General features: G+C 36.1%; 1 protein-coding gene across 1 annotated transcript; it reads right to left on the bottom strand.

The window, feature by feature from the left end:
* Positions 1-870: 870 nt before the first annotated feature.
* On the bottom strand, positions 871-12,583 carry gins2 (GINS complex subunit 2). Its single transcript, XM_042774998.1, has 5 exons — positions 12,430-12,583; positions 11,606-11,720; positions 11,425-11,524; positions 5,313-5,439; positions 871-1,294 (listed from the first exon to the last, which is right to left on the bottom strand). The coding sequence occupies exons 1-5, from the start codon at positions 12,517-12,519 to the stop codon at positions 1,178-1,180; spliced, it is 549 nt and encodes a 182-aa protein (XP_042630932.1). The 5' UTR covers positions 12,520-12,583; the 3' UTR covers positions 871-1,177.
* Positions 12,584-13,636: the final 1,053 nt, after the last annotated feature.

Here is a 13,636-nt window from a genome sequence, read left to right as displayed (position 1 = left end):
GTTTTGTAAGAATACAGTACATGCATGAAGTACTTGGCTACAATGCAGTTCAAGTTACAAGTTTGAGGGTGTACAACCTGCTACAGTAACTATTCTAAGTACAGTAAATAAAGTTCTCTCATCTAAAGTACTTGTACCGTGTACTGTAATTGTACTGTATGTGTAAGTAGTATAAAAACCCTGTAGATGATCATGTAGGCCAACCACTCTCATGGTCATTCAATTCAAAGAAGATGGTCAACTATAGTGCTTTGTATTTAACTACCTTTGACTTTGGGGAAGTCGTGGCCTAATGGTTAGAGTGTCGGACTCGAAAGATTGCGGGTTCGGGTCTCATACCGGCAGGGATTGTAGGTGGGGGCAGTGTATGTACAGGGCTCTCTCCACCTTCAATACCATGACTGAGGTGCCCTTGAGCAAGGCACCAAACCCCCAACTGCTCCCCGGGCGCCGCAGCAAAAAATGGCTGCCCACTGCTCCGGGTGTGTGTGTTCACTGCTGTGTGTGCACACTTTGGATGGGAAAAATGCAGAGCACTAATTCCGAGTATGGGTCACCATACTTGGCCATGTCACTTTCATTTGACCCAGTCCCCTTTTTTATAGCTCCCCCTTCCTCTTCCTATTTCCCATTAATAGGATTCATTTTCCAAAGCTCATAATCACCCATGCTCCGGTTTATAGTATCCTGAGATTCTGATTTGCTCCTTATTGTTAACACATGGGATTAACGTGTGATATTTGAAGTCATATTGTGACACTTGAAGTAATTATATTGTGTGCTTGTGTTTTCTGAATGAGAACATGGTTAAACTTGTGCAAAATGAGGGCATTTTGTGTAGTTTTGCAGAAAACACTGAGCAGATTGAAATGTGTGTGAAAACAAGTGTACAAATTTATTTAGACAATACAAATAAAAATGGTCAAAACTTTTTTTTTTTTCTTTCACTAGACTGGCCAACTACAGTGTAGCGTCTGTTACTGTGTACAAGCCAAGACACAGCAGTTGTTACAAGTTCAGATATGATTCCATACAGTCATCAATAATACATTTTCAAATATCTGTTTCAGAACATAAAAGCAAACTTCAGTCTGTTTACGTTTTACTACATATTGCAACAAGACTGAAAAATAACAGATCGATCTGCTAGAGAATTTCTCTATTATTTGAGAACATCTCAGTAGTCCTGACTTCTGCCCGGCTGCAGGTTTGAGCGCAGTTTATACATGTAGTTCAGAGAGTCCAGCAGAAATGAGCGTGTGGTGTTGATCTCCATCAGCGTGAGATTATCCAGCTAAAGAGATAAAGAGAAAGAGAGTTTATCAAACAACTGACATCTCAATATGACTTAAATCACACCAGTTAAAGAGAATTAATAAATTTGAAGGATTTACACCCAGCATTTAGGCTTTTTTAAGCCTGCTTTTAACCCTTGTTAAAAAATTGTTTTGCGTGGTTAACTCCAGAAGGGGGTAGTCGTGACCTAATGGTTAGAGAGTCGGACTCGTAACCGAAAGGTTGTTGGTTCGAGTCTTGTACCGGCAGGGATTGTCGGTGGGGGGAGTGAATGTACAGCGCTCTCTCCCACCTTCAATACCATGACTGAGGTGCCCTTGAGCAAGGCACCGAACCCCCAACTACTCCCCGGTTGCTGCAGCAAAAAAATGGCTACATTACCACAACAGTGATGAAAAAAAAAAAACCTTGGACAAACCATTTACTCGTTCAATGCTGGAATATGAGCAATCATTTATTCCGTCATCACCCGGGTGCTGATAGCGCAGGCACACAGCTGAGACCTGTCCTGAACAGCACACGTTGATATCTGTGTTAAACCTAAACTCATTTAAGCTCTGCCAGTTTAAACATTCACGATCCAGAGGACGTGCGCTCACGCGCGTAGTCACAGACTTTGTGCATGCGCTCATCCAAAGCATGCAAACCCATGTCTCAGAATTCGCGCAAATATTAAGCTCTCTATGAAGTAATGTGTTTGAATGGACAAATTCACACACAAATTACATCTAAATGCCCATCTTGGTTAGGAATGTGTATTTCAAGCAAAAGTAATAATCGATAATCACTGGGTATTATTCGATTAGTAGTTGATAATCGCCCCCCTCCCAGCGCATGCACCCACGCACACATAAACACACACCCATAAAAAGAGAGAGGGAGAGAGACCATTCAGGCTTTCAATCTGTATAACGAACTGTTTAATTCATTAGAGAAAGGTCTATCCTAACCCAAGCCAACTGATGGTTGTATGATTGCTGAAACATATTAATATAACATAACCGAATGACAGGACTTATTAGCCTAACATAACAGTCCGTCGATTATCAACTGCTAAGGCTGTAGGAGCCTAGGATTTTCTATGTAGGAAAATGAGCCTGAACATTCATAGCTAAAAAGTTTACAGATTAATTAAGAGCCTAGAACAGATTCATTCAGACATGAATATTAGGCTTAAAAAAATTAGCTAAAACATATCATAAAACACAGTACGCGCTAAAACATATTGTGAACAGCCTGAATGACGACACTTATGTGAACATTAATTTAACGTCTGTATCTATAACAATAATATATAATATTTTTATTAAAAAAAAATGAGTATGTCCACAGTTCTACAGTTATTGGCGGCACCACCCTCTGGCCTGTACTCAGACTGCACTTTACGCTCCGGGCCGGTGTTCTGTCGACCTCTGTTACCCTGTCAGAGTTTGCTACCTCCCATGTAAAAAGTAGGTAGTACTTATATGTGCTCACCAAACTGAGGGGGAGCTTTTAATTGAAACGAGAGAACTAATATAGAGCCTTACACGGCCCGGCCCGGGGCTAATCAGGTTTCTCTGCCCGAGTCACTGTCCTCATTACACAGCTGTTGTTGCAGCCATTATAATAGTTTAGTTTTATTTTTTAATAGTCATATTTCGTTTTGATTCTTTATTAATTTAATTCAGAAATATGATTGGAACACATTGTTTGTTAAATTCAAGTTTGTTTGTTTTTTAAATAGCCTACAAAGCAGCCAGCACAAGACCGTGAGTTGAGCATTTTTGTCAGTTTATCCTTCTTAAAAAAAAAAAAAAAAAAGGATTAGTGTCATAATATTTTAGGAATTAAGTCAAAATTACGACAATGAAATCATGTTATATTGCATGAAGTAAAATTGAATATATTACACCTGTATACTCTGCCAAAAAATTAATTTAAAAAAAGTATGTGGCACCTGTCATTCTTCACGTTTAACACGAAAAACAGCAATAGGCTTACTGACGATTTTTTAAACATCAATTTGATTTATTTCACGAGACACTTGTTTGTATTAAATTGTTCTGTTTTATTTTCAACATGCACTCAAATATTTATTCGTTATTATTTTCGTGCTGCAAATATTAAACAGGAAAATATAATTGATTCACATGCCGCATGAAAGGAGGCGAATATCTCACTACAGTAAGTGAGAATATTATGTTTAAGTCATTATTTGTTCATAAAGATTCATTTAAAAAATTAAAAGGTGTGTTTCTCACCAAAGTGAACACGCTTGAGCGTTCATTTTTATTAGGCCGAATGTTGAAGACGTCAGTATGTTTCATGTGCATTTATTGTGTCTATAGCTCCGTTTCTGTAACTGTGGAACTGAAAATAAATAAAAGGCGTAATTTATAGCCTTTATAAGTAGATAATCGCTGCACCTGTTTTGTATTACTTGTGTAAAAATCCTTTATTGTTATTAAAATACCCTTAATCTCATGACAATCACATACAAATCATATACTATCGTAATCATCTGTTTATGAGCTTCTTCGTGTGTAGACATGTTTTTCTGGGTTTTTTGAGTGCGGAACAGTACGCAGAAGTGGAATGTAATTTCATCACTGGAAGAGACACGACAGGTTATGAACGCACAGGCCTAATATGCAGCGAACAATCTTCCTCTGAGTCATTACAGCGATCGCAAATAAAGTAAAAATGTATGTTAATCTCAGAAATTGTGTTCATTTTCTTACACAGAACAAATGTTTCACTTCATAACACTTTAATGTATCCTCAGGAGCCATGGGTATTGATTTGGTCTCGTCTGATCTGTTTGTTTTTTTGACACTCAAAAAACAGCAGCCATAGACGTGCATTGTATGAATTGCCAAGGATAACGGTTTCCCCTAAAAATCTTCTTTACTGTTCCGCTGAAGAAAAAAAGTCAACCAAATCTTAGATTGCCCGAGAGTGAGTAAATAAACAGCAAATTTTCATTTTTGGTCTGAACTATCCCTTTAATGAAATCATCGCCTTTTGAAGTTTAATCGTCACATTAAGCCATATCGCAATTCTGGTCTTTCCGTCAACAAATTTAAGACCTCCTGAAGTCATAATTAAGACTTTCTTGTGTCTGTGTATATGTTCATAAGTGTAAAGATCAATTAGTGTGACAATGAAAAAGCCTGTTTAATTCCAAGGCACGGAAAAAGTGAAGACACCTTTTCCTTCACCTTTTCACCAAATCCAACATTTCAGTAGACCTATAAAAGGTAAAATAATGACAAATATCCTTGGAAAAAAGAAAAACAAGAAGAAAATGCACTGCATTCCATTTTAATGCATTGATTTTTCAGGCCTTTCATTTTTAGGAGCTGAAATGCAACATTGTATATTTTGGGTGTGAATAATTGAAAGAATTACACAATTTAATTATTAAAAATCCAACAATTCATATTCACCTTCCAGAATTCAGCCTGTTTAAAAATATACTATAATATTCAACAGGCAATTTTCAGTTTCAGTTTTTTTTCCATATTTTTGGGTATGATTTATTTTTAATTGATTTATTCACAGCTTAAATATATTGTTCACTGTTGAATTTCATCCCCTGAAAATGTATGCTCTGAAAATGCAATGCATAAAAATGCAATAACTAGCAATTTTAATTAGTGCAAATCAGCATACTTTATTTACGTTTTTCTTTCAAAGACATTTTCCGTAAATTTTTCCATGACTTGTTATGATTATAGGAAAAAATACTTTTTCTCTCCATCAAAGAAACTGCACTTATAAATAGCAATTTCTCATAGCCAAAATGTTTTTTTTTTTAATATGACGAATAATTCAAATTCAACTTTGAAATGGCCTAGAAATACATTTTAAATTCTGATATTTTCAGATTTATCATAGCCATAGAAAGCCTGCTGCGTTCAGAGCTTGAGTCCATCAGACACCCATAAGACTTTCTTTGGTTCTGTGGTTTATTTATGTGGTTCTGATCCACTCATGTCAACAGGTCGCATTAACTAGCAGTTGTATTTCACCTGCGCGTGAGCCTCCTGCTGGCTGATGAAACTATCTGCAGAAAGTCTTAGTTTGGCCACACGCGTGTCCCAGATGTCCTTCACCAGGGTTCGAATCTCATCGGCTTTGGGGATATTATCTGCAGAACTGCACACACACACACACACACACACAAAAAGCACCATTTCAATATTTCAAAGCAGATGCATTAGTGTGCATGAATCATATAGTTAGTTTCAATGGCATTATCATGAAGATTCACAAAAAATACGAACGTTTGTTATTTGCCAGTTAGCTTTGTGTATTGTTGGAATGTTTCACCATGCTTTCAAAGAACATATATTCGATTCAAAATGTTGTATCGTATGTAACGGTTCCCACACTTTGGTTAACTTAAAATTTAAGGACTTTCCAGGTCCAATCCCCTCAAATTCAAAGACTTAATGCGGGAACACATTTCAAGTAAGAGCAAGGTTACATTGTGTTACCTTGTAAGTAAGATACATTGTTACAGTTTTCATGCGTCAAACACAACTATACAAAAAAACTTTTTTTTTTTACTTTTTTTTTTGTATTTATTCTTGGCCAAATAGACAGAGATCTGATATTCTAATTGTCGTATTTCTGTTTTGCATAAAACTGAAGAATATTCATTACATCTTATACTGTATTATAAAATGATCTGGTATTAACTTTTGCATGGATTTTATTAAAACGGTTTCTGCAGGTATCATTAGATCTAATTTAATGCTTTTTAATGCCATTTTAAAAAAATGTTTAATGCCATACATGACCCATATATATATATATATATATATATATATATATATATATATATATATATATATATATATATATATATATATATATATTATTCTGCTCATTAAGGCTGCAGTAATAGTAATATTGAGAAATATTATTTAAATTTATAATAAATGCTTGCGATGTGAATATCTCTTAAACTGTAATTGATTGCTGTGATCAAAGATGAATTTTCAGCATCATTACTCCAGTCTTCAGTGTCACATGATCCTTCAGAAATCATTGTAATATGCTGATTTGCTGCTCTGTTATGATTATTGGTGCTCAATCATTAATAACAGTTCTTATTATGATCAATATGGAAAAAAAAATCTGCTTTATATTTTTGTGTAAATTATGATACATTTTACTTTTCAGCATAAATTTCATAAATAAATTTCAACTTGATGTGGGGACACATTTCAAGTAGGGCTGTGCGATTCATCGTAATCGAATCGTAATCGCGATTAGAGACTATGCGATTTTGCTAATCGCAAAGCCTGCGATGTGGACGCGATATTACTCTGTTCCAGCGCATATGCATAACTGACAGCCTTGAGTGGCAGCCTTACTAACCAATAGAGTGAGTGAATTCTCCCCAATCAGCTCTGCTCTAACCAACTGCGTAAACGCCCACCATTAAATAAAAAAAATTTAAAAAAAATTGTAGAGAGTGCGCGTGCATGTGTGTGTGATTATGGCGTCTACATGGTCAGATCGATAGGTAGGCAAATTAATACTAAAGAAAAACTTATGTAATATGTGATTACTTCGGCTTTGAATTGACAGACGCCAAACAAAAAAGGTAACGTTAATTTGAAAGAGCTGTGTCACAACACATATCAAGAGCTCCTTTATCGGTTCTGCTTTCAGTACTGGAGAATAAAAGATACATTCTTAAATGTTTTTATTAGTACATGAACATTATATTGCACATTTTATCTCCCCAACAGATTCTAATTTGAAAGAAGTTCATAATGCATGTTCGCTATTCCCAATTCAGAAGACCGCACACACAGCCCATGTCTCTGAATGCTTCTCATACTGGCTCCTCTCTGCCGCATCTCACAGAGGAGCGTTTAAACTCGCTGCACACAAGCAGTCTGTCTCGTAATGCTCGGTTATACTCTCGTGCGGCTCTGCACCACACGTCTCCACGAGCGCATCTGGCAATATGGACAAGGCTTGAGGCACGCGCGCATCCTGTGGCAACTCGCGCCTGGCTCCGCATTTAAAATGAGTGTAAATTCAGTGTAACTGCTTAGCTAATTTCACTTGGATGAAATGAAACATTCAGCACATTTTCTTAAAATCCCAAATACTTAAAACTATTTAATAAATCAGCCTATGTAACCTATGTAACTAAAGTAAACTTTATTGACTAAAGTTTAAACTTTATTGAATAAAGTAATACAGTTCATTTACACAAAATAAACTAATCTTTCCTGTGAAATTCAATAATTAAGTCTGTAAAATTAGTAATACCATTATAATATTTCCTGCTAAAAAAACAACAACAACAGAACCCCTACCAAAACAATAGAAAATGTTATGGATTTAAGGGTTATAATGGGAATTATATTAGCTTTAATGTAAACTATAATGTGATCTACTGATATTTGAAAGATTCTATTTGTGGGATGTAATCTGTCAGATGGGAAACAATAGAACAATAGTTCTATTGGAATAATGCCAAAACACACTACAAAAAGGAATTTTGTAATTGTTTTAATGGAAACCATAATAATTTCTGTTATGGTTTCTATTGTTTTTTTTTTCAGCACGGTAACAATACCCCAATAAATAATATTGACAATATTAAGCTGAAGCCTGACTTTGCAAAATTAAAATCGCAAATCATATTGCAATCGCAATATGACAAAAAAATAAAAAAAAAAAAATAAAAATCGCAATTAGATATTTTCCCCAAATCGCACAGCCCTAATTTCAAGTGAGAGCGAGGTTACATCGTGTTATCTTAAAAGATACATTGAGACAGTTTTCATGTCTCAAACACAACTATGCAAAAAAGCTTGGCCATGACAGAGATCTGATATTCTATTTGTTGTATTTCTGTTTTGCATAAAACTGAAGAATATTCGGTACATCCTAGGGCTGCACGATAATGGTTAAACTGATAATCACGATTATTTTGATTAAAATTATAATCACGATTATTAAAAACGATTATTCCATCCTGCTGAGAAAAAAACCTTGCTAAAACCTGCCTAAACTTAGCTGGTTTAAGCTGGTCTCCCAGCTTGGTCAAGCTGGTTTTAGCTGGTTGTTCCAGCTGGTCTCCCAGCCTGACCAGCTAAGGATGTGGTCAAAGCCCCTCTAAAACCAGCCTTCTGACCAGCAAAGACTAGGGTTGGGTATCGATTGGGTTTTTTATGATACCGGTGCCATATCGATACTTTTAAAACGGTACCGGTGCATAAACGGTGCCTGAACCGATATTTCAAAAAAAAAAAAAAAAAGGAGCCACAAAAAAACTATGGATAACATTAAAGAACATTTAAAATATTTAAAATAAATCCATAGCATTCACACGCTCCTTGGATGCTCTCATTTCCCAAGTGTTGTTTCCCTTACTCTAAGGCTAATAAATGTCTTTCACGATCTGGGTTATTATTTAATACAAAACCACACATAATGTTTCTACTGTATCTCTGTCAATCACTCTGATATTTATTTTAAATGAGTGCTGTCTGTCACTGTCTTTAATCAGTTCTGTGGATGACTGTATGGTCATTCTTTATACAGTAGCAACAATGTCATTTGGAAAGTATAGTACTGTGCAAAACTCTTAGGCACATTAGTATTTTCACCCCAAAAAAGGGTTTTAAGCCAGTTATTTTTTATCTTTTTCTGTAGTGTGTCAGTAGGAAATATCAGTTTACATTTCCAAACATTAATTTTGCCATTAATTGTAATAATAATCTAGTGAGATTTTTGAATGCACAAGCAGTCTGACAACAGCCGGTGCTCCCCCATCATTGAATCTGTCTGTGATTACATGAAGAAACAAATGGAACTGAGACAAACTAAATGTCTCTACAACAAACAGACACACTGCAGCAAAAGATATAAATAACTGTCCGAACACCATTCTTTGGTGTGAAAATACTAACGTGTCTAAGACTTTTGCACAGTAGTGTATGTATAAAGTAAGTATAATTAAATTAAGTATATTTAAATAACTATAATTAAAGTATGCGTTCATATGTGTTAAGGACTAGAGTTTCACTGGAGGAAACAGCTGTGGTGTGATAAGCGGTGAACGGAGCGAAAACTTTACAATAGATGGGAAACCGATTGCTCCCTCGTGACCTATTGTAAACTGTATTTATGCCAAAGAACTGCACAGATACTCTAATAATCTATCGATTAACACACCTTGTGTCCTCTGTTTCTGTTTGAGTCCGCTCGCGCTGCTCCGCCTGAAAGACGGGGAGGAGACCTGTCTGCCGCCGTTTTCATATGAAATTTAAGGGGACTGACTCTGAGGCGATCACAAAGTTGTGTGCAGTTTATGGAGCTATAGCCCCACTAAAAAAGCCTAGCGATGGCCATGCTTCTTGCGTACATTTCGGAGAACCAGGACAAATATTTCAATCGATCACTCAGGCATTTAAGAGGCACGAAATGAGGCACCAAAATCTACGTTTTTATTCGGTTCGGTACATACCGGTTACATAGGTACCGGTGCCATATTGGTGCCACTGGTCTTCGGTACCCAACCCTAGCAAAGACCGGGCTGGATGACCAACTAAAATCAGTCAACCAGCTTAGGCTGGTTTTAGCGTTTTTTTGTGTGTTTTTTTTCAGCAGGGAAATGCAATAACATTTCATGTGTCCTTTAGCCAACCTCCGCTGACTATACACTGACTTCATTTAACCAGCTATGATAATACAAAACTCATTGTTTTGGTTAGTGTTTTGTCATCTGTATTCACATTACATTTTCTAAGTGAAAATTTGTTCCCAAATGGAAAAAAGCCACTCAGATCGCACAGTAAATTTGCTCAAAGATCATTAATACACACTGAAAACTAACATTGCCATGCCATTTTCAACACGAAAATTGGTAAAAACTTTAGAAACTCTTAATATAAATTCCAACAATTCCAATTTTTGTACATTTTTCCCCATTGTATTGTCACGTAGGAAAAGCGCATTTAATCCTCAAACACAATAGATCCATAACTGAAACTCAGTGAAAGTTTGATCATGGCACATTTGGTAACACAAACCGTACAAATGGCTTGTGAAAAAACACACATTGTCTATATGACACTTTCATGTAAGCAGAATATTGCTGTGGAGAGATCTGATATGTTTTCATATCATCATCAGCGCTTGTTCCGCCATCAGTGAGCGTGCATAGGGTTGCCAGATTGCACAAATTAAATAAAACACTGGGCAAAAAGTGTATCCTTAAAGGAGAAAAGCTCTGTTTTGGGGCTTAAAGGTCTTCACATCTGGCAACCACAAGGATGAATGCTAGTGAAGACTTGTTAGCAATGCAAGATTACACAAATGCCAAATTAAAAACACGTTTCAGGATAAATAACGAGCCGGCCAATATCATGACGATTATTTTTAATTAATCGAGAAAGGTTGATCCTTGACTTTCATACCTTTTATGGACCTTGACACTGCTATTTACAGAATCTATTCATATCTATGGCTGTACCTGCATGAATGGTCAGTTGACATGCGTTTTAGGTTGTGTAGCGTAAACGGAGATCGTTTCTGAAACGCAGCAGATACGCCACTGTAGACAAGGATCGTTTTCATTCTAAAACGCCGTTTTAAAATGAAAACGCACTAGTGTAAATGGGGCCTCAGATTCACAAACTTTCAAGGACCCGTGGGAATCCTGATGTAATGCTGATCGTATGTTGAAGCACCAATAATTTATGCTGACATTAATAGATCTTCTACATTTTGAAAGAATAAAGAATACAACATTTTAAACGTCTATCATGTTTGATTGAGTACAATTTTCTTTCCGTTTATGCAGTTTCTATTGAAATGGTTAGCTTAAGACGGACACATAAAAGAGCTAGTAGTTTTTTTCTTATGAATAGTCTTTAGTTTACATATTAGCCAAATAAAACCACATTTGACACCTATTTAAGCAAAATTGCTGTTGTGGTTTCTGTTCATATTTTTAGCCAGTTTTCTCTTTTTACACATTTAAAGCATTCCCTAAAAATGATGACATCAAACAATCAAAAACACATAGTTAAAAAGCCACAAAACTATGATTTTGATTGCATGAGGTCTTTTATCTGAACATGCTGAATATGATCTGGTACTTACTGGTTGAGTAACAATTTGGTTAGCTCCATGTAATACAGACTCGGAATAGGAGTAAAAGTGTCTAGTTTTCTCTCCTGTTCACGGATCTCCTCTAGTTTGTCTGGAAACAAAAAGATCATCTGTGTTTAGAGATATTTTCAGGAAAGATGGTATCCCAGCACAGATATGTGATTAAACTCACCAGTGTCCATCCACTCTGGAGGAACTATCCTGCATTTCTGTCTTTGTTTAAGATTGAGGGCCAACCACACAGGGACTTCCACTGGCAGACCCGGGTTAAACGGACCCAGATCTCCCTAAAAGTTTGTTTATAGACATCAAGTCATGTATCTGATGCAGTGATCAATGAATGTGACTTAATTAGAATATTGTAATAATGTTCAATACACTAAGACAGGGGAGCCCAACCCTGCTCCTGGCGATCGACTGTCCTGCATTGTTTAGCTTCAGCCCTAATCAAACTCACCTGCCTTTAATTTTTGAGTGAGCCTGAAGACCTTAATTAGTTGCTTCAGGTGTGTTTGATTAGGGTTGGAGCTGAACTTTGCAGGACAGTCGATCGCCAGGAGCAGGGTTGGGCACCCCTGCACTAAGACATGTAACAAAAAAGCCTGGGTCGGGCTGTGGGCAAAGTTTTTTGTTTCAATTAATTATTTGGATTAATCTATTTATTAGTATTGACTGATGTTTTGGGGAAACGTACTACTTCCTCCGTTTCCTCATAAGATGTGTTTTTGCTTGCTGTAAGTTAATTCAATGTGTCAACTGCGTCAGAGAGTATCATGTTTAGTATTTAATATGAGCTAAACAATAACAACCCAGGGCCAGATAAGAAAATCAGATTTGAACAAAAATAATCATATTTTAATCATACATGTAGGATTAAATACCTAATTAGTTTGTTATGTTATGAATGCAAACAAACAAAACGCATAATGGCACACAGAGACTTACAATAATCACATTACTGATTAAAAACATACTCTAGCTGTCATATTTACTCACCCCGATCAAATAGATTTTGTCGAGACTGAAATTCGGGATGATTTTTACCATCTCCTTCTCTGCGAGAAACTCTACCTCCGCTGGATCCATTCTGCTGTGGCAGTTTTCCCGCGTGACTCTCAGACATGTGTCTATGACGTCAGGGGGCGAGGCAACCAAAGCCGCTCTGAGAGGGAACGATTTGGAGCTGCCCTCTAACGGTCATTCTTGGAACTGCAGTTGTTATTCATTCTCAGCACACTCATTCATTTTTGTTCTCATATATATATATATTGCCAGTCATTTACAGTGATTATGTTTTATCAGGTCATGTCTTACCTGGCAATTAATCTCACGATGTTGCTTGTGTTGTCCTTAACACAGGACCTAGCTAGGCTACAGGACCTACACATAAAATCTAATGCTTACTTTATGCATTATCCTAGTACTTGTCAATTTTTAAAAAATACAGACCTTAATACATGTAACTTACTGTAGCTAGCCATATGACACTTGTTCCAAACATAGAGTTGTTTTCTGCTATGTGAATGATATTGAGAAATAAAACTGATTATTTGAAACGCTTCACTTCAAATTCCTAAGAAAGTGTTGATTTCAGATCAGCCATAAAATCAGGGTGAATCTTTTTTTTTATCTAAACAGAGTCTTCTGGCATAGTCACACACCTTTCATAATTTCAATAATTTGATCATTACAAAAACAAACATTCAACCCCTCCAAGGGAGAATTTTTATCTGGACCAACCTCTAAAACATTAGCTTTTTTCAGCTGGGTGAATATACGAAGATAGATAGATAGATAGATAGATAGATAGATAGATAGATAGATAGATAGATAGATAGATAGACAGATATAGTTTACATGAACTAAGCATGGACAATACTTCTACAGCATTTATTAATCTTAGTTCATGTTATTCATGTTCATTATTAATCAAAAGTTGTGCTTGTTAACATTAGTTAATGTGCTGTGAATTAACATGAACAAACAATGAACAACTTTACAAACCCGATTCAAAAAAGTTGTTGAGTTGTGATTAAAAAAGGAATGGAATAATTTACAAATCTCATAAACTTATATTTTATTCACAATAGAATATAGATAACATATAAGATGTTGAAAGTGAGACATTTTAAAATGTCATGCCAAATATTGGCTCATTTTGGATTTCATGAGAGCTACACATTCCAAAAAGTTGGGACAGGTA

Source organism: Cyprinus carpio, chromosome A18 (genome assembly GCF_018340385.1).
Source record: "Cyprinus carpio isolate SPL01 chromosome A18, ASM1834038v1, whole genome shotgun sequence".
Classification (NCBI taxonomy): domain Eukaryota; kingdom Metazoa; phylum Chordata; class Actinopteri; order Cypriniformes; family Cyprinidae; genus Cyprinus; species Cyprinus carpio.
The sequence above is the reverse complement of the archived record's forward strand: the minus strand, read 5'-3'. Positions and strand labels throughout refer to the sequence as shown.